This window comes from Strongylocentrotus purpuratus, unplaced genomic scaffold, assembly GCF_000002235.5.
Source record: "Strongylocentrotus purpuratus isolate Spur 01 unplaced genomic scaffold, Spur_5.0 spur5_scaffold_13, whole genome shotgun sequence".
NCBI lineage: Eukaryota > Metazoa > Echinodermata > Echinoidea > Camarodonta > Strongylocentrotidae > Strongylocentrotus > Strongylocentrotus purpuratus.
The window spans coordinates 2569280-2591047 of NW_022145598.1; the positions used below are offsets into that span (position 1 = coordinate 2569280).

General features: G+C 38.6%; 1 protein-coding gene across 1 annotated transcript in view; it reads right to left on the reverse strand.

Moving 5' to 3' along the window:
- Positions 1-1607: 1607 nt before the first annotated feature.
- Positions 1608-21768, reverse strand: part of LOC105439057 — a 49507-nt gene continuing 29346 nt past the window's right edge. The window contains exons 3-8 of the mRNA XM_030982710.1: positions 21262-21342; positions 10484-10777; positions 9737-9931; positions 9278-9412; positions 8620-8707; positions 1608-4415 (exon numbers count right to left, since the gene is read on the reverse strand). Coding sequence (XP_030838570.1) covers positions 3815-4415; positions 8620-8707; positions 9278-9412; positions 9737-9931; positions 10484-10777; positions 21262-21342 — 1394 coding nt within the window. The 3' untranslated portion in view covers positions 1608-3814. The remainder of the gene's footprint in view (positions 4416-8619; positions 8708-9277; positions 9413-9736; positions 9932-10483; positions 10778-21261; positions 21343-21768) is intronic.

Sequence of the window (21768 nt, forward strand, 5' to 3'; positions counted from 1 at the left end):
TGCGGATCCTATCAAATTGTCATAAAAATTGTCACTTCAGCATCGCTAGCATCAATAATATAATCACCACTACCACAACCACTCCCATAAAAATCACCACTATCACAACCCCCACTACATAACGCAACAACACAACACAACACAACACAACCGTCTTCAATTTCACTACCAGGACTGTATCATTATTTGTAATTGTCACTTTATTATGTCAATAACTTAGATATTACACCGCCTCCACCAGTATCATAGCTATTGTCCCTAGCAACATCGCCATCATCGCTACCACCACTACTAACAACTACACAACCACCGTTAATATAAATTCCCGTTTGCCTTCTTTATTGAATAATAACTTATGTCAAAAGTCACCTCAGCATTAACATTATTCATACCGTCAATACCACTACCACCTGTATCATGAACATCACAACCATCTTCGATTGCGATCCCCTCCCCCCCCCCCCACCTTAACCACCATCACCACCACTACAACCAGTACAATCAACAGCGCCACCGCCTTCAATTGCATCCCCCATTCCCAACCTTAATCGCCATCACCACCACTAGCACAACCGCCTTCAGTTGCAGCTCCCATCCCCCCACCTTAACCACCACCACCGCCACTCCAACCACTACCAACCGTCATCACCACCATCACAACTCCTACAACCAATACCATCATCAGTACAACCGCGTTCAATTATCGCCTCCCCCATTCCCTACAATAACCACCATCACCGCCACCCAAACCACTACCTATCAACATCATCACCATCACCACCACTACCACCACTATCTCAACATCACAAACAACTTCAATTGCATTAACCATTCACCACCTTAACCACCACCACTATTCCCCTACTAATCTGCAAGTGAGTTAGTTATACCATGGTTAGTGGAAGGGGGGGGGGGGGTATTCCCCTTTTTAGTCCGGGACATCTAAGTTTACGTGTGAGTCATGTCAAAAGCTTTTCTTCCGTACATACATGTATAAAGCAAACAGAGCAGTACATTAGATGAATTAGAGACCGAATTGTATTGATTAATGACGTCACATTCCTGATTGGATTATTGAGTAGCAAACATTTAGTGAACTCATGTTTCACGATTTCGCGTTTTAAGTATTTGGCTATTTTTTTGATAAATATAAAAAAAAAAACTGTCATCAATGTGTTTTCATTGATTTTCTTTGACACGATCGGAAAGTCATGCTGAATGATCGGCCTGTGTGAATTTAAATTACATTGTCCCCCCCCCCCAAATACGCAAACATGTTAATGATAGTTTCGTTACCAGAACATGATGTCCATATAATCATCATTACAGTGTACTGAAAGTGCCTCGAGTTATATTATCGAAAGATATGGTGTTTATTTGTTATTGTTATTTTTTGTTTTTGTTTTGTTTATTTGACTTCTCACCCATTTCAATTCAGTTATTTAGTAAGGAACTCCTGTCCGCTCGATTACTACGATCCCTCGCATGTAATCTTCCTAGTGAAGAAAGAACCCTCCTGCTCCTCCTCCTTCCTCTCATCGCCCCCTTCCATCGCTGACAGAATCCACCCTGTATGCCACAGATGTTACACGACACTTGCAAATGGATTTTGGTTTCGTATATATGTTGAACACTTCATTTATTATAATAAACTACACTCACACCACATACTTGATTACTAATGCCTTAATATCAAGGGTCAATATTAACTTTCCCTTGTACATTAAGTGGATTGGAATAAATACTACAAAGACGATTAATCACAGAACACAACGAGTTTCAAGTAGGAATTATAACAATGTATAAGCAACTAAAATCTTCTTCCTCCTTGTTTCCTCTTCTTCTTCCAATGCTTCTTCTTCTTACTCTCCTTCATCTGATCATCATTTTTCTACTAACCTTTAAAACGCTATACAGCCAATCAAAAAAAATGGATTAAAAATAATACGAACCAAATCACACAGATAACAACAAAAGATGGAAATTGAATACAAGATAAATGTCTTCCTCTGAGTTGCAGCCTCAAAATCCAAAAGGTGACAACTGCTGCATCTGTCTTGATGGGCAACCTCTGTAAAGAGTTCGTTTGTAGATGTATAACATCAGAAAGATAAAAGATACAGACTGGCGAAATTTCGAAATAAATCGGACCAATGATATGAATATACGAAATTATGAGATCATCAAAATCTATGCGAATCTCAAACTGGCAATTCGGTCAGTGGCATTTAACGTGTCTTCTCCCTGGAGGTTATACACAATATATATTATGGATAGCATAACTATAGTTCCTCTATGAGGAAGCATTTGAATAATAGTTGAAATGTTAGACATATTGTTCTTTGAAACAAATGGGAAAAGTAGTCCGGCACTGTACGTCACATTGGCATCACCAGTTAAGTCAATTTGAAGTGCCCATACACCAATCTGTACGTGTAGTAATTACAACTTTTTAAAACTCATAACTTTCTTATTTTTGTTCGATTCGTTCAAACTTTTACCAGTCTACTTGAGTCTCTAGTCTCTGCCTTTTTGCTTTCTTTTAGATTCGTTGTCTATTAAAGGTTGGATTTTTATTTATTTCAGTTCACCGATATTCGGAGCGCAAATTCAGCGGTAACTTCGTGGTATTTATGACAGATTGTTATTGCGTTCGAATTTCTTTCATGTACATTTTTAAGAATGTATTGGGAGAATGTGGTCTTTCTACCTATATTGGTCGCTATTTAGCAGGTTTCAAAGGGATTGCAATAGCATAAAAGCTATAAAAAAAACTGTAAGAAAAGTAATGGAAGTAAATTATGATTTATTGATATTAGCACACTCAGGAGGAGAGGAAGGCTTGTCCCTTAAACAAAACAAAAACTATCTCGAAATAAGAGGTAAACGGTGTGATCGCAATGTTTAAAATGTGGAAAGACAATTTATACTTTACAATACAACAGTTATATACAGGTTATCATCATGACTTGTTGAGATACAGCGTTGATTGCGTTCACCACATGTTTTCTGTAAAACAATATCGATATCACTCGATTGTCGTGAAAAATCTCGCGTCCTTTGATATGACGTCATAATTAGAATGTCTCTCTAGTTTTGTGCTCTCAGTATGTGTCAGTATTGTGTTATCGGACATGTCTCTTCCTGTTGTTATTGTTCTCGCTGTTGATAATGTTGGTTTGTCCGACGTCGGAAAACCAAGTACAGGCAAATACTCGGAAAAAAGCCAATAACGCACAGTGAATATAGTGCCATCATCGTCCATTGTGTGCCAGTATGTACACAAGACAAGATCTCCCATAATCAACCTGTTGTTGATACCTATTTGTCATAATGATAATACTGTGGCTATATTTATTGCATATGTTTACTATTAGCAGGATCCTTAAATAACCACAGTATCTGTATTGATACTTAGTTGACCTCGAAAGGGATACATCTTTGAGATGTTACTCGAGCATCATAATTTAAGCATTGCCCCCACAGAATAACCTCAGAGGTAATGATAGAGGAACTGTTACCCTCCAGACCAGACTTGTTTCTATATTTTCATCACATTCTTCCATGCAACCACATTACTCAAGTCGAACCTAAACAAAAACCTCTATCTTGAGTATAGCATAACCGAGCTTCATACTGAGTGTGGGTAGCTATTATGACAAGGCCTTATAGATGCGGTGTACAGTAAAATCGTTCAGACCCGATATGAGGCAGTAAAACTGACACAGGTGTGGCCTACATGCGCCACGCACGCATAGGGATGTCATCCAACTCAAAGGCATCATAGGAACTGCCAAGGATTAGCCTCAATACATCAACCTTGAGCCGCTTCCTCGGGTAAGAACTGTGCTTCCGTGTAATCACTCTCCTCGGCGCCTTCGACTATCCTCTCTGCTGCTGCTACATTCACCAAGTGTTTTGTCCTGACTGGAGGCTCAGGCTGGTCCGAGGAATCCGAGGGGAACTCGTCCCTTGAAGCATATAGATCATTATCCACCATTATGGTCGTATCTTCGTAGCTGTCTTGTCTCAAGGACTGTCCAATCCGATGCTGCGAATGATAGTGCAACAAATTCGCAGCTTGTATTGGCCCCTGAATGGTCCTTGCAATGCCACTCTTCACGTTCTGGACGAGTCGTGAACCGTACAGGGGGGTAAAGACCTCTTTGCCAGATTGGACGTTGATCTTCTTACGAGCAATGTTCTCGTAGTCTGCGTCGCTGGTGTAGAGATCAATGGAAGCGTAGTAGTCGCTGGAGTTGCTGGAATGTTTCCGGATCGGGAGGGTGAAGGAGCCAGAACCGGGAAGGAGTCTGCGGGGTTTGGGACATGGAGGGCTGTCAGGTGGGGGCGGGCTTTCCTTCAGTTGCAGGTCACAGCGGATTGCTTCTACCTCAGGGTTAGTGGCGCGTTTCCTGTTATAACGAATATATTAAAGAATAAACATCTGTTAGCCACTGGAAGCAATATCAATAATAATCAAGGTCTAAAAATCAGTAATATAACAAATCAATGTGGGGAAACAATAATATTGCAGATGTGCATGTCTTTAAAAAAAAGTAAAGATTTTGATACAGCTGCTATACAGTGCGTATAAAAGAGTGCAACCAACTTTGGTAGCTTTTAATTAAAATCTTATATCCTGTGTGAACTTGAATCTTATTTCATAGTAAAGAAGAGTTGATACCTTGTCTAATCGGATACCATTTGCTGCCAAGGATAATTGGAAAATAGGCTTTTCAACCAGTATTGTCAAAATCCTCTTGTACCAAGTTTGGGCTGAAGCAATGAATGTGGTCAATAGCCATTATGCGTGTGTTATCTCATCCCAAAACAATGCTCTTTAACAATACATTGACGATTGGGCAGTGGAAAAGGTGTTAGCATCAACTCAAAATCAAAGAAATGCTTATTACAAGCACAAGTTATGATATTCTCTTCGTTACGATGATTCCATGCTTGACATCATTCCCTAATCCCAATCCCTAACCCTGACCCTAACCTTCTCATCGAGTGAAACAAAGACAGGTAAAGTTTATCAGGGATATTTTTTATAAAGGAAAGTCTGCTGTCAATTTATTTGCCATGTACATGTATCATCATACATGTTCTTTCTTGCATTTGGGTTCAGTAACCTTTGATATTTCGATCGCTATTTTATATAAACACCTTATGCTCCTTAGCGTGTGAAATGGTGCAGTGGACAAATGAGCAGAGAGAACTTAGATATCAAGAGACAGGAAGTTAGTAGGCTGTCCAAGTAAAGGTTATCTTGTCGATTGAAACAAGGTTCTGTGAAAGCCTAGTTACATTGCATCATTTAAGGAACTCTTAGCCAGCGCAGCTGAATATATTTTGTATAAAAGCTGCGCTATATAGATTTATTATCATTATTATTATTATCATCATTATTAACGAAGCACGAGGCACGATTTGACTTTTAAAAGGATTTTAGAGCAAAGAAGCACATTCATATGGCCTGACCCACATTGGTTCCTTAAGCCCGTGTTATATAGAAATATATTAAATATGGTATCATTGGACTCTAAATAGGTTACTCTTCATCATGAAAGCAATTTCAAAGTCATATTAATTATAACCTTTCAATTAGGAGCTACCAATGTTAGGTAGACTTCGTATTGATCATAAACCCTATACAGCTAGAGACACGGGCGCCTTGCATGAGGAAGTTTGTAAATTTAAGCCACTAGTTAGTTTCCTTGTTAAAGTGACGATCCGTTTCCCTGCCGGAAACCTCTAAAGCAGGAATCGGAAGGGAAGGCACAGGGTCATCCCAATCAGGATGTTGAGTATATGTTGGCTACTTATCAAACACACAACCAATCTCACCAAACAGTGGCGGATCAAGGGGGCGGGAAACCAAAAAACGAGGAAGAAAATAATAATAGTTTCATATATTGCTTGCATGTTTAAACTTTGTCTTATTTTTGTTAGCTTGACACCGAATTTTCAGACCCACCAACCCCCTCCCCTTCCCCATACCAAAGCATCCTGGTTACACCACTCTACACAAATGAGAGGGAACCACAAAGCAATTTCATCAAAACCAAACGTCCTTGTATACAATCAAAATTGTCAGGATATAAAACATGCAGTCTGTAGTCAGGAATTCGAACACATATAAGATGTATAAGATAAATGAAATGAATTCGAAGAGAAAATCTTTTACATTAGTCTTGTTGTCAATACTGTATCAATGTTGCAAAATGCAAGAATTTAAGACCTTTCCCATATATATATGTGGTCACAAGATTAAGTTTAGGACGCTTAGTACAGAATGAGAAAGAGTCAACACCTGGGACCCAGAGCGCATATCTATTAAATTTCAATTATTTCTGCTCTTTATTGTATTTTACCTGTGCAGTTCATTAGTCGAGAGGTTTCCTTTTCTCCTTTTTTTTTTTTTTTTTTTTTTTTACTTCTGGTCCTTTAAAGGTAATACAAAGTTTTGGTATGGGGTCATGAATTTGGTTCAAATGATCATATTGGAAGCATATACGATCCTACAATATTCAGTGATCGTTGTCGCGTTCGAAATCGACTCTAAAGATATGAAATTGTAAATAATAAACACTTTATGTTGAATAGCTCCCTCTCAAGGTCAAGATATTAATTAAGCTATAAAACAATGTTTATTGAATAAAATCGACCGATTAGCTATTCTCGTTCGGAAATTATATACCACAACTACATACTCTGAGATTTTCATGGTCGCAGCTACCATTGTACGGCCGTAGAAGCTATTTGAAATTTATCAAAATTTACCGGGAGCACCGGTAAATCTTTATATTCAATTTTTCTCGAAAGCAGAAGTGTTTCAGGGGCTAATTTTTCTAGTGCTTCTAATACATCCACAGGGGCATCCAAATATATCAAAATTGTAAAGAATCATTATCAACCCTTTTTTTTAAATTTCCCAAAACTTTGTATTACCTTTAAGTTTAGTTTCATATGGAATCATATTGTAACTGATTTCAAAATCCAAAACTTCTAAGTTGGAACTACTCTTACTGAAATTTCGTCCATCGCAATTCCATCGCCATTAAAGGTAAACTTGAGTACTGGTAATGCGATTGCATTGTGAAAGAAAAGGTGTGGAATGGATCAGAAAAGTTGATCATATAGCATGTAAGTAATGGTGTGTAATGCAAGGTTCTAGAGTCATAAAAATCATCATAAATTTGGCAGAGTCTTGGTAAAGTAACAATCACTTACACAGATGGATGTATATGGGACAACACACATGGTGTCGGGGCTAGTACTACCCTGATTTCCTTATTTTTCTATGCTCATTACTCAGCCAGTATACATTTTCTTCCAAAATTGTTTGGCACATGACATTTATTTGTAATCTTGAACATTCAGTGTAAGTTTCGTTAGATTTTGTGAGAATTCATTTTCTTTTTTTTACCAGAACTCAAGTTTATCTTTAATTTGTGAACGAATAGTCTTCTAGATTTCCCGAAAGACCGACGGTCCACGAGAGCGCCAACCCACGAGCCCTCAAGAGCGCCAACCCACGAGCCCTAAAAATTGACGACCTACGAGACCGACAGGCCTAAAGAGCGCCATCCCACGAGCCCTCAAGATTGACAACCTGCGAGACCAACGGTCATCGAGAGCACCAACCAACGAGCCTTCAAGATTGACGACCTGCAAGACCGACGGTCCTCGAGGGCGCCAACCCACGAGCCCTCAAGATTGACGACCTTCAAGACCGACGGTCCTCGAGAGCGCCAACCCACGAACCCTCAAGATTGACGACCTTCAAGACCGACGGTCCTCGAGGGCGCCAACCCACGAACCCTCAAGATTGACGACCTGCAAGACCGACGGTCCTCGAGAGCGCCAACCCACGTGCCCTCAAGATTAACGACCTGCGAGCCCGACAAACACCGAGAGCGCCATCCCACGAGCCCTCAAGATTGACAACCTGCGAGACCAACGGTCATCGAGAGCGCCAACCCATGAGCCCTCAAGATTAACGACCTTCAAGACCGACGGTACTCGAGAGCGCATACCCACGAGCCCTCAAGATTAACGACCTGCAAGACCGATGGTCCTCGAGAGCGCCAACCCACGAACCCTCAAGATTAACGACCTGCAAAACCGACGGTCCTCGAGAGCGCCATCCCACGAGTTCCCAAGATTGACGACCTGCGAGACCAACAGACCCTAGTACCGACATCCTTTGAGATCAACAAAGATGTCGCCCTCTTTGGCTGGAGCCGATAATTTGAACTTCAATGAAGATTAAAGGTATAGACCAGTTTTGGAAACACGCCCCTCTCAAAAAGTGAAATGGAAGCTCTTATTACCAATCATATGAAAGAACATGTTTTTATTAATACGTGATATATTTGGTAAATTATCATATCGATCCGGCCTGGATAAAAATCGCAAATGCACTTCAACATTGAACATTCGGGCATATATTTCTGGTTTTTTGCGAATTGAGGTTGAAGTATTGCCTTCTAAACCTCTGAAGGCAATATTTAAACAATATTGAATGGATATTTTGCACACAATACCCTTGAACCGCAATTTTACCATTATTGGTCTATATCTTTAAAAAAATCAATAAAAGATCATCGTCACCTTTGTTTTCTTACGACGGCGACGACGATAACGGAGCTGATGAGGAGAACGGTCGCAGGGATGGCAGCGATGACACCCACTATATCTCCTTTAAAATAGAGAGAAGAAATGATATTAACAATTTTTTCGAATATGAAAGAGGATGTAATATTTGTGGTTATATATATCATATTCATGCATAACATGGAAATACTGTCCCGGAGAGAAACTAGTAAAAAGAAGCGACATCGTCTAGGTGAAAACAAAAAATGGAAGGTTTAAGTGATGAATAATAACTTATGTAAATTAAGAAATCAGTAATATGGAGAAAAAAATTCCTGAATCATAGTAACCATGAAAGAATTGTTTGTAAATCATTAAATACGGAAAAGAAAAGTGAACCTACTTTAAAGCTACGCTTGTTGCGAGTAGTTTCACTGAATCAATCTACTAAATTTTATACACAGGAAAAAGACAGAATACACATACACTACACTAAGACAAAAAGAGAAATGAGAGTACAAAAAAGAAGAAAAAATTGTTAAAGAGGAAAAGGCAAGATCCTTATATTACCCAGTGCTACTATAGATAATTTTACGTGTACATAATGAATCACAATGATTAGTAGAACCCATGCTGATTCAGAGAGGAATCGTGCAATGATCAAAGACCTTTTTACCTGAAAGAGCATTGAGGTTGACTATATCCCTCGTTGGTGGCGCTGTTACTCTTGTTGTGTCGATCGTTGAAGACGAATTGGTGTCGACTGTCGAGACGGTCGTTTCTTCAACTGCGACGTTTTTTGTTTTCATCGCTGCATAGAATGGAATAATAAAATAAAACAAAGTTTCGTTTAATAGAGAAGCCTTCGTCTCGTTTCATAATTTTATTTTCATTAACAATGTACAATAGCTCTTACAAACTACTAAAATGTTTCATTTGATTGGCTGTCATCAAATTTGTGTTATGTCAATGTGATGCTTGTAAAAGCTTTTTTTAAATAAATTAGAACCCCTTCTATAAATATTATTTAACTACTGAAAACAGCTTATACAGTATGTTTGGTTGATTTCATACATTCTAGCTATACATACAAATGGTTTCTTCATCAGTTTATTGGTACATTTTAATATCTCACCTTTGCAGACGGGTGTAGATTGTGACCACGTGACCTGACCACCCTTGGCGCCCTGCACGCACTGTAACGTGTCGTGACCTCGAAGGCGATGACCTTCTTTACAATCGTACTTGACCTTAGACCCGTACCGGAACCAGTTTCCCGTTCTGCGTCCATTTACAGGGCGTCCAGGATCGAGGCAAAATCCCTTATTCGCTATGGATAAAGGGTGATTTGAGAAAAGAAGATGTTGTAAAGATAATAGGCTATATAGACGAAGAGACCAAAAATTGTCTTCGAAGTAGAGAAGAGGAAACAAGGCGTTACCCTGGAGCTCAGAAATTTGGAAAAAGGGAAAAGCAGACAGCAGTCGCCTTATTAGAAAAAGGAACGGGATAATCATCGTCCAACCCATTCATATTCTCTTTTTCACAATAGATTTTTTCATTTGTGCATTTTATATTTTATTAACAGATCTATTTTCTAATCATTTGAAATAAATACATATGCTTTTTCAATTCTTTATATTATAGCAAATATTTAGTTTTGAGTTTTCAACTTTCCGACAAGAACATGTAAATGATTTATGACGGAAGATACAACATAATTTGAAAACAAAATGACACTGTATATAGTTAAAACGAAATGGGGAGAAGAGGGGAAGGGGGATTAGGTGATAAAGAGCTATATCTAGGTATTTAAAGTCAGACTTTAAGTTATCTATTTCTTTGGGAATATAATAAACTAGTATGGAGAGAATTATCTTACTGTTGTAAACAGAAATCATATCGTCAGTTCCCTGGGAACAAGTAGGCCCTCCACACGTTTGATATCTAGCGCCCCCACACGGGCAAGAGCACATTGCGTCAGTGGGCGAGAGCGTGCGCACATCGTTATGGTTACCACAGCCGCAGTGCATGGAATCGAACGTCCAAGCGAACTGGTAGCCGCCGTCACGGCAGTTTCGGAGGCACGCATCGACGGTCATGCTGCTGGAGGAGAAGGCATTGGTATGGAGGATGGTGGAGTTTGGTTTGTTGAAGCACCCAAGATAGTCAGGTTCTGTGACAAGAAGGAATCAATCAAGAGTTATGATTGATTAGAACATTTTCTAGGCAGCCAGATGGCTGAATTCATTATGATAATTGTACATTAAAAAAAAAAAAAACAGGCAGAGGATGCCTACAATTTACAAATAATAATTCGTAAAAGTACAAGAAAACTCGAACATTGGATATGTTTCTGTAATTCATTTAATGAATAATTTGTTGAAATATAAATTATGAAGGCTACTGACAATGCAAACAAAAATGAATGATACACAGTAAAAACGCTGCTTAAAAAAGTGATGTTCACTTACAGTTGTACACTATCTTAAACAACAGTTGAACAAATTGTAAACAATGTTGCTCGAAACGAAAGTAATTTTGTTAAACATTCGCTGTTTAAAATTTAATGACTGCTATATTTACTACACGAGAGCTTTTAGACAGTGTTGTTTACATATGACGTCATGTGTCACGTGCCAGTAAAGTGCGCGTTGGCTAAAAGCTTTGTTTCACATCATGGCCGACCAAGCTGTAGAGGTGTCGTGGATGAGTGGAAACGTCATCGGACTGTCGATCACAGTCCGTCCAAACAGCCCCTAACCTCCCCCCCCCCCTCCCCCCCCCCCTGCGTACGCGCGTTGTTGAATGACACAATGTTTTGCCTCCAAAGTATTCCATTGATTGATAGTAGTTACTTTATTAAAACCAAAAACAGATGAATGGTTTTATTCAATTTGGTTAATTAGTAATTTTGTACAGAGCCTGTTGGAAAAATGATAATGCTGTTGAACAAATTCATTTTCTTTTATTTTCTGGGAACATGTCGGTAAACGTAGATCGACATCAGTGGTTAGCTAGTTAGGCTCTGCTGTGATGTTCTTAAAATGCATTATATACCCCTCCCTTTTCCCATTTCCCCCTAGATAAGAAAGTAAGTAAATGTGTAAAGTATAGACAAACAGTTGGATAGCCCATTTTTAGGACGATTATCAAAATGTTCCTGTTCTTCCATGGGGTCTAACTGCGTTCGGTCTATGGAAGGCTTCTGGGTTTTCGCTGCCAGGTAGAAATGCACTAGATGCGCTTTACTATTGAGAATATGCATTTAATACCCCCCCCCCCTCTCTCTCCTACTAGATATGTCAAAACCCTCCCCAAAACAAAACGAGACTCCTGAAAAGGGGGCAATGTTACTATTTGCTTTCTATCGCTTTCGGATGGATTCCCTACAGGTGAATACAACTCTTCAGACAACGTGGAAATGAAAATCACTTAGCAAATTAAAATCTGTTAAGATTTTGACACCTAATGCAAACCAGAGAATTCGTCATCCGCTGGGGGGAATTATTTGTAAGATAAAACCACGTGGATCTCTGTTGTTTGATTTGCGTATATTTTCTTTATTTTGATAAGTGTCAGAACTTACATTTTGTTTTGTTCTGTGGATTCTAGAAGCGAAATCATGTTTTCCCAATCCAGAGTTAAACACACACACACAAAAAAAGAGGGGGGGGGGGGAGGGAATGCAAAATGAAAAAAACCCACCCCACCACAACCTCTATCGAAAAACGTTATTAACCTAAACATGTATGACAACTAGGGAAAAGGGTAATCATATATGACTGTCAGGTACTTTTTCCACTGGGGTCGAAAAGTGGAAAGGGCACATTTTTTTTTTTTTTTTCATATCAATTATGTATGCCACATTGGCCGGAAAATAAGATACCTGTCTACCCCTCCTAACCTCCCCCCCCCCTTTTCTCTCTTTCTCTCTCTCTCTCTCTCTCTCTCTCTCTCGATTAAAGCCAATAGTGCCTGATGTAACAGGAAATTGGGCTTTGATGCTGTCGAGACTGCAAGAGTTTTACGAGAGTTTAAAAAGTTGGTTTATTCATCGTGGCATAAATGTACGGTTCGGAAGTTAAAGGTAATACAAAGTTTGGGTAATATTTGAACAGGGTTGGATAATGAAATTTAAAATTTGCTTAACCATTGCGTAACCTTGTGTTAGAATAAGCAACTTTGAAAAATTGGTCTCTAAAACACTAAGGATTTCGAGTTATTAAAATATCGAATTTATCGGTGCTCCCGATTAATTTCAAATAGCGCCTACGGCCATACAACTGCGACCATGAAAATCTCGGAACATGCAGTTCTGATATATAATTTCCAAAGGGGAATACACATAGTCAAGGAACATTGTTTTGAAGCTACAGTAATGTCAAACTTGAGAGGGCGCTATACAACATAAAGAGTTTATTATTCAAAATATCATCACTTTAGACTCGATTTCAACCGCGACAACGATCATCGAATATTGTAGGATCGCATATGATTCCGATATGTTCATTTGAACCAAATTCATGACCCCATACCAAAACTTTGTTTTACCTTTAATAAACGTTAGTGTTTATCATTACTATTTTCAATGATCAACAATGTGATGATAATAATCAGAATCAATGCTGCCCTTCAAGAGAGCCGTGTAATTAGTATTACCCCGTCAACTTCCAGGTACCCTATTTTACCATGGGCGGATCGCGAGTGGCGGGTTTGGATATAGTGTCGGGCTTGGATTCGAACTCCCTCTTCTTGAAGGTCCAGTGAATAACCCTCTAATGATACCACGAAACCTCGCCCGATCTCACAATTGTGGTCTGCATTTTGGTACCTTGGCAACCAGGCAACGATATAAATACGTACATGTACATGACTTTTGATATATCTTATTAATAAAGTGAGTCGGTAACATTGTTACAGGCTGATGAAAAAACTGTGTAATTTGTGTATGACATGTTTCTTATTATATTTCTTCTACTGTACTTACCCTCTAACAGGCAAACAATTCTGAAAAAATCTGAAACCATAAAGATATGTATAGTTTTCTTGGAAGGCGTCACTGTGCAACATCCTCTGACAGTGATTAACAGTAAATTCTCCCAACCATTTTTTAATTTTCCCAACCGTTTTCCCTTGAAAATAAGACAATAGACAGGCTTTTAAAAATCTTTCAAGTTTTAAATGTCTGGACTGGTATTAAGAGCAAATTCATTGCTTTATGACGATTTAAATTCACTTAAAATGTAACTAAATTGTAATAATATAGTTGGGAGAATTAAAAAATCGATCAGATCAGTTTTTTTTCCAAATTTGTATCATTAATAATGGTCCGTTCTCACTCAAACTTTCAGATTATCTTTAATTGTACATCTAGCATTGAAATCACTACCTAAGCACCATTTCTCTCATCTGAACAATGTTACCAAGTACCTTTAACGCGTACATTATATTGATGACAAAATAATATTCAGCACAGGCTAGAGGTTGGAGGCCCCCTCGCGTAAATTGTGTTCGTACGCCTATGTAGTGTCTTCTTACGCCTATGTAGTGTGTTCATACGCCTATGCAGTGTGTTCATACGCCTATGTAGTGTGTTCATACGCCTATGTAGTGTGTTCATACGCCTATGTAGTGCGTTCATACGCCTATGTAATGCGTTCGTACGCCTATGTAGTGTCTTCTTACGCCTATGTAGTGTGTTCATACGCCTATAACAGTATATCTTTTCAAAATGAACGAATTTTTGTTCACTTTTCGTCAAAATGTCATCAAACTGATTCCTTGATTTTTCTTTCACATCTCCACACACTACCACCCACATTTCTAACTTATCCTCATTAAACTGTGTTAACGAAGATAAATTTATCTTCATTTAACAACTATAAATGAGGATAAATTTATCTTCGTTTAACAGCTAAATGAGGATAAATTTATCTTCATTTAACAGCTAAACGAAGATAAATTTATCCTCATTTAACAGCTAAACGAAGATAAATTTATCTTCATTTAACATCTAAACGAAGATAAATTTATCCTCATTTAACAGCTAAACGAAGATAAATTTATCTTCATTTAACAGCTAAACAAAGATAAATTCATCTTCATTTAACAGCTAAATGAGGATAAATTTATCTTCATTTAACAGCTAAACGAAGATAAATTTATCTTCCTTTAACAGCTAAATGAGGATAAATTTATCTTCATTTAACAGCTAAACGAAGATAAATTTATCCTCATTTAACAGCTAAACGAAGATAAATTTATCTTCATTTAACAGCTAAACGAAGATAAATTTATCTTCATTTAACAGCTAAATGAGGATAAATTTATCTTTATTTAACAGCTAAACGAAGATAAATTTATCTTCATTTAACAGCTCAATGAGGATAAATTTATCTTCATTTAACAGCTAAACGAAGATAAATTTATCCTCATTTAGCTGTTAAATGAAGATAAATTTAACCTCATTAAACTGTGTAAATGAAGCTACCGAAAAACGAAGGCGACCACGTACGGTGAACTCGTCTTCTTCTTCTTCGTCGTAGCCATTTCAAAATTCAAAACGCGTACGTTATAAAAGGAAAAATTAACAGATTATGGACAACGTAACCGCGAGTGACGATGTCGAATCGAAGAGTGATCTTAAATCTGGTGCTGGCCGCGCGTGTACCATAATGTTCGTGCCCAGACTTTGTATATACTATTAGACAGAGCTCTAGCTGTTTGCAAACAACGGACGCATTGCCCGCGCTCGGCTATTGTTCTCTTTGTTCTCTCTTTGGTTATAGCTAGTCTGCAGACACAGACCCTTGACAGCCATTATGAGTAAAAACAATGTCTAAATTTCAAACATGAAAGTACTGAGTTATGTCATGTAGCTGCTTCTGACACAGTGCAATACTGGAAAAGAAACATAACACATCAAGCAGAATCTGATTCTCCTGATTATTTCATGTGGTTTTATTAAAGAGTAAAGTTGAGTCTGTGTTTACAGACTAGGTTTGAGATGGTGAATAGATAGAACTAATAATCCCCGTGCGACCGGCTAACGACGGTCTTGGGAGAATTTGGGTGTATCATCTCTCTGGTGTATCTGTACATGGAGGTAAATGGGTGTATCATATTCGTAAAATGCAGACCTTTTAACAATCTATCAGGGTGGTTACTTAATTTGCAAAAATTCACCTTTTCAGAAAGAAAACGTGCATTTTTGCTAAAATTAGAAGACAAGACACAGGATTGGGCTGCATTGGGCTAAATAGGCCTATATAAATTATAATGTTTAATATTATCAGGGAACCAGCTGTGTGCCCGGCCGCAAAAAATATATGAGCAATATTATCTTTAAAAATGCAAATACATGTATTTCACTTTGACTATTAAGAGCATAAATCGGAGGGAAAGATGAAAACAAACGATATAAAGATGAAAACAAACGATATTTATTTTATGTGCTTGAAAACTTGACTTTTCTGACTTTCGCTGAATTAATATCCGTGTTTAAAAATTGTAAACTTGGCAGAGTTCAGAATGGGCCATTGGACAGCATACGGTCTGGATATGTAATTTCTTTCTTGTTCAAAATCCTAATCGATGTTTTGTGGAGTTCATCGGCATGAGAAACTTTCTTTAGTTACAAACCAAAGCATGGTAATTATGATCGATGCCCCATAAGAAGTGCAACTAAATCGTTCGGAAAACCATGCCTAAAGTATAAACCAACTGCAATTATGTACGAACATGTAAAGACATGGCACCTAACCGAAGATAGGCCTATATACTCCTCCTATAGAATGCATTCGATATTATGAACTTCACATGATTGTTGGTAAATAATATAGTAGGCCTATATCATTCATAATAGTAAAAAAAAAAAAATTAAACACCCATTTGGTTTCATTCAAAATCTATATAAGCCCATAATTGTTATGGGTCACAAGTCCCCTTGAAGTTGACGAGCATGTCATAGAACGTATACCGAGACACACAACTTTGCATGAGATTCCTTGCAAATTCTGATGGGTATAGGCCAATATAGTTTTCAAGTTTACTGTTCATACAGGATATGCCATTTCCGCCTATTTTGACGCTAAATTACTACACATTTTAAACAAATAATTATAAAAAACGCAAAAATGGCCGTATAATAATAGGTATGGGGTTTTGGGTTTGGCTACGTCAGCGGCCCCCGCCCGCCCCCGTCGTAGGCCTTAATACACATTTCATTTTGTTGTACCAAGGCTATCATGATTTTAGGAATTTTTTTTATTCATGCAGCAAAGGATGGGGGCACGAATGGCGGCCCAAGAAAGATTGACACATTTTCTATGAGCATTTTTCGTCGAGGCAGGGGGGCCGGGGGGGGGGGGCACGGCGGGCTGGTCAATGTCCGGCCCCTGGATCCGCCAAACTTCTTCATGTTTCCCCGAGTCCATGTGATCGCTGCCACCGCAACGCGCCCCTGGTTGACCTTTTTGTGAATTTGTATTCATCTCTGCTTCAGTGTGGGTTTATAATTAATATTTTCAGAGTTAAAGAGCCAAAGAGAGAGAGAGAGAGTTAAAGAGTCGGGTTGGGTTTTGCGGCTTCAGCGGTACATCCCCGTCTGTACCAAATCTGAGTCCCCCCCCCCCCCCCCCCCGGCCCCTCCGGGTCCCCAGCACGGAACCTCATGAGTTACATCTCTTAGGTCAATGGGCTGTATATAATAGTGGAGGTACTATGGGAATTGGAAAAGCACCAGACGGGGGCTGATCAAAGATTTCCCAACAATAATAATTATGAATAAGACGCCTTGAAATGTGAAAATCACGCAAATTCCAGGGATTTCCGATTATTATTATTATTGTTATTATTATTATAACCATTAGAAGGGGTCTAGTAGTAGTATTTTAATAGTAGTAGGAGTCCAAAGGGGCGGTGGTCGGGGGGGGGGGGGCGTTCCCTCTCAATTTTCTTTTAGAGGCGGGGGGGGGGGGGTCGCTCCCGCAGGCAATTTCGAAAAAGTGCACACAAGAAGCTCTGGAGGGCCCAAGAATGCAGCGTTTAGACTCAGAATTCAGCGTTTAGACTTATTTGCTATAATAGCAAATATTGAGTCTAAGCGCTGCATTCTTGGGCCCTCCAGAGCCTAAAAGTGTGTTGCAGTCTTTAGTCAGTATTTGCTATACATTTCATGTGTGCACTTTTTCAAAATTTCAGGCGGGAACGACCCCCCCCCCCCCCCTCTAAAAGAAAATTGAGGGGGAACGTGCCCCCCCCCCCCCCCCGGATCGCCGCCCCTCGGACAAGTACTACTAGACCCCTACTAACGATTATGATAATAATAAAAATAATAATAATCGGGGGCTGGAGGGGAGGGAGTGGCTCTGTAAATGGAAATAATAATTCGGGCTAACTCATATGTAGGGACAACTCAGCCCGACGACTCCTACTTGGGCATGCATGATGTATAAAGGTGAGCACATTTTGTTGGGGGACCCTCTAAAATTTGAAAATGTGCACCCCACTTGAGCGACAGGGGGAGGGGGGCATCTCCCCAAAAAGGTAAAATTAACGTGTTTTTACACGTTTTTTTCCCCGGGGGGGGGGGGGGGGGGCGGGGGAGGCGGGCCCCCGGATCCGCCACTGGCGACTTAGTGGATGTACACACCCTGATAGCTGGAGTATTACTGTTTATGATTATTGTCACTTAATTCTGCTTCGGAAGCGGCCGCTCGCGCAAATTGGAGGGAATTAATCCCTGGAATTTGCGTGACATTCAAATTTCAGGGCGTCTTATTCATAATTATTATTGTTGGGAAATCTTTGATCAGCCCCCGTCGGGTGTTATTCCAATTTCCATAGTACCTCCACTATTATATATACAGCCTATTGACCTAAGAAATGCTCATGAGGTTCCCTGATGGGGACCCGGAGGGGGGGGGGGGGAGGTGTACTCAGATTTGGTTTATACTTTCTATTAAATATAGGCATGGTTGCCCGAACGATTTAGTTGCACTTCCTATTGGGCATCGATCATAATATCATGCTTGGGTTTGTAACTAAAGAAAATGGCTCATCCCGATGAAATCCACAAAACATCGATTAGGATTTTGAACAAGAAAGAAATTACATATCCAGACCGTATGCCGGTGTGCCGGCTGTTCAAAGGCCCATTCTGAACTGAGTGAACTCTAGCTGCCAAGTTTACAAATTTTAGACACGGATATTCAGCGAAAGTCAGAAAAGTCAAATTTTCAAGCACTATAATATCGTTTGTTTTCAACTTTCCCTCCGATTCATGCTCTTAATAGTCAAAGTGAAATATATGTATTTGCATTTTTAAAGATATTATTGCTCATATATTTTGCGGCCGGGCACACAGCTGGTTCCCTGATAATAATTATTAAACATTATAATTTATATAGGCCTATTTAGCCCAGCAGCCCCGTCCTGTGTCTTGCCTTCTATTTTTAGCAAAAATGCACGTTTTCTTTCTGAAAGGTGAATTTTTGCAAATTAAGTAACCACCCTGATAGATTGTTAAAAGGTCTGCATGTTACGATTATGATACACCCATTTACCCCCATGTACAGATACACCAGAGAGATGATACACCCAAATTCTCCCAAGACCGTCGTTAGCCGGTCGCACGGGGATTATCAGTTCTATCTATTCACCATCTCAAACCTAGTCTGTAAACACAGACTCAACTTTACTCTTTAATAAAACCACATGAAATAATCAGGACTATCAGATTCTGCTTAAGGTGTTATGTTTCTTTTCCAGTATTGCACTGTGTCAGAAGCAGCTACATGACATAACTCAGTACTTTCATGTTTGAAATTTAGACATTGTTTTTACTCATAATGGCTGTCAAGGGTCTGTGTCTGCAGACTAGCTATAACCAAAGAGAGAACAAAGAGAACAATAGCCGAGCGCGGGCAATGCGTCCGTTGTTTGTAAACAGCTAGAGCTCTGTCTAATAGTATACAAAGTCTGGGCACGAACAACATATTATGGTACACGCGCGGCCAGCACCAGATTTAAGATCACTCTTCGATTCGACATCGTCACTCGCGGTTACGTTGTCCATAATCTGTTAATTTTTCCTTTTATAACGTACGCGTTTTGAATTTTCTTCGAAATGGCTACGACGAAGAAGAAGAAGACGAGTTCACCGTACGTGGTCGCCTTCGTTTTTCGGTAGCTTCATTTACACAGTTTAATGAGGTTAAATTTATCTTCATTTAACAGCTAAATGAGGATAAATTTATCTTCGTTTAGCTGTTAAATGAAGATAAATTTATCTTCGTTTAGCTGTTAAATGAGGATAAATTTATCTTCGTTTAGCTGTTAAATGAAGATAAATTTATCTTCGTTTAGCTGTTAAATGAAGATAAATTTATCTTCGTTTAGCTGTTAAATGAAGATAAATTTATCTTCGTTTAGCTGTTAAATGAAGATAAATTTATCTTCGTTTAGCTGTTAAATGAGGATAAATTTATCTTCGTTTAGCTGTTAAATGAAGATAAATTTATCCTCATTTAGCTGTTAAACGAAGATAAATTTATCCTCATTTAGCTGTTAAATGAAGATAAATTTATCCTCATTTAGCTGTTAAATGAAGATAAATTTATCTTCGTTTAGCTGTTAAATGAAGATAAATTTATCTTCGTTTAGCTGTTAAATGAAGATAAATTTATCTTCGTTTAGCTGTTAAATGAGGATAAATTTATCTTCGTTTAGCTGTTAAATGAAGATAAATTTATCCTCATTTAGCTGTTAAACGAAGATAAATTTATCCTCATTTAGCTGTTAAATGAAGATAAATTTATCTTCGTTAACACAGTTTAATGAGGATAAGTTAGAAATGTGGGTGGTAGTGTGTGGAGATGTGAAAGAAAAATCAAGGAATCAGTTTGATGACATTTTGACGAAAAGTGAACAAAAATTCGTTCATTTTGAAAAGATATACTGTTCTATGTAGTGTGTTCATACGCCTATGTAGTGTGTTCATACGCCAATGTAGTGTGTTCATACGCCTATGTAGTGTGTTCATACGCCTATGTAGTGTGTTCATACGCCTATGTAGTGTGTTCATACGCCTATGCAGTGTGTTCATACGCCTATGTAGTGCGTTCATACGCCTATGTAGTGTGTTCATACGCCTATGCAGTGTGTTCATACGCCTATGTAGTGCGTTCATACGCCTATGCAGTGTGTTCATACGCCTATGTAGTGCGTTCATACGCCTATGCAGTGTGTTCATACGCCTATGTAGACATGTAACTTGACGAGTGACAGGGTGATGAATAGCGATGTTTTTGAGATGATAATGGACTTTGCCGCGCAACTATTTATATCTTTGATAAAAGTGTGACGTGACTGAAAAAAGGGTTGAATTTCAATTTCATTTATTTCCACATATTCATAAAAGACAGTATAAATTACAATCAAATATAAAAGCATTGCAACAAAAGATGAACCTGCAGAGGGGATGATAAAAAAAACCACAGAGGTTTATCGTGGATCATTCCCTGCTTAAAACTACAATATCAAAATACAATAGTTTTTTTTTTAATTAAACAATAAACACATACAAAAACATATATAGATATTACATGTAAATCTATGTGTGGGGTGAGTTGAAAAACACTGCATTGTAGTACTCACTTTGGCAGACGACGGCAGCTCCGAATCCTACTGCGCAATCAGATAAATCTTGATAGCTACAATCCACCAGCCTGGACTCAGCTGAAGAAGAATTACAACCAAAATAGGATAAATTATCGAGATGATTAGACGAGATTAAACTCGGATATTAGTAATCCGGTCCACGAATCCCCAACCTATCCCTCCAACAATGATTCAGTTACGGCTATATTGGTGCTTCGTGTTAATGAAAACCGGGTCTTGCGTCCTTTTGTGTGTGTGTAATGTTGTGTGTTTTAATGTATATTATTTGCGTCTGAGTTAAATATTATCATTATCGGCTAATTAATTACAGAAATAATATCTGTCAATGAAATAGAAAGAACTGTCAGATGTGATAGGCTGATCCGGACAGTCTGGAAAACCATGGAACATTATATTACAGTGCTATTTTGATCTCTTCAATATGAAAGAAAAAATATGACGGGCAAAGATATGGGCAATCATAGTCTAATTATAAGCAGACAT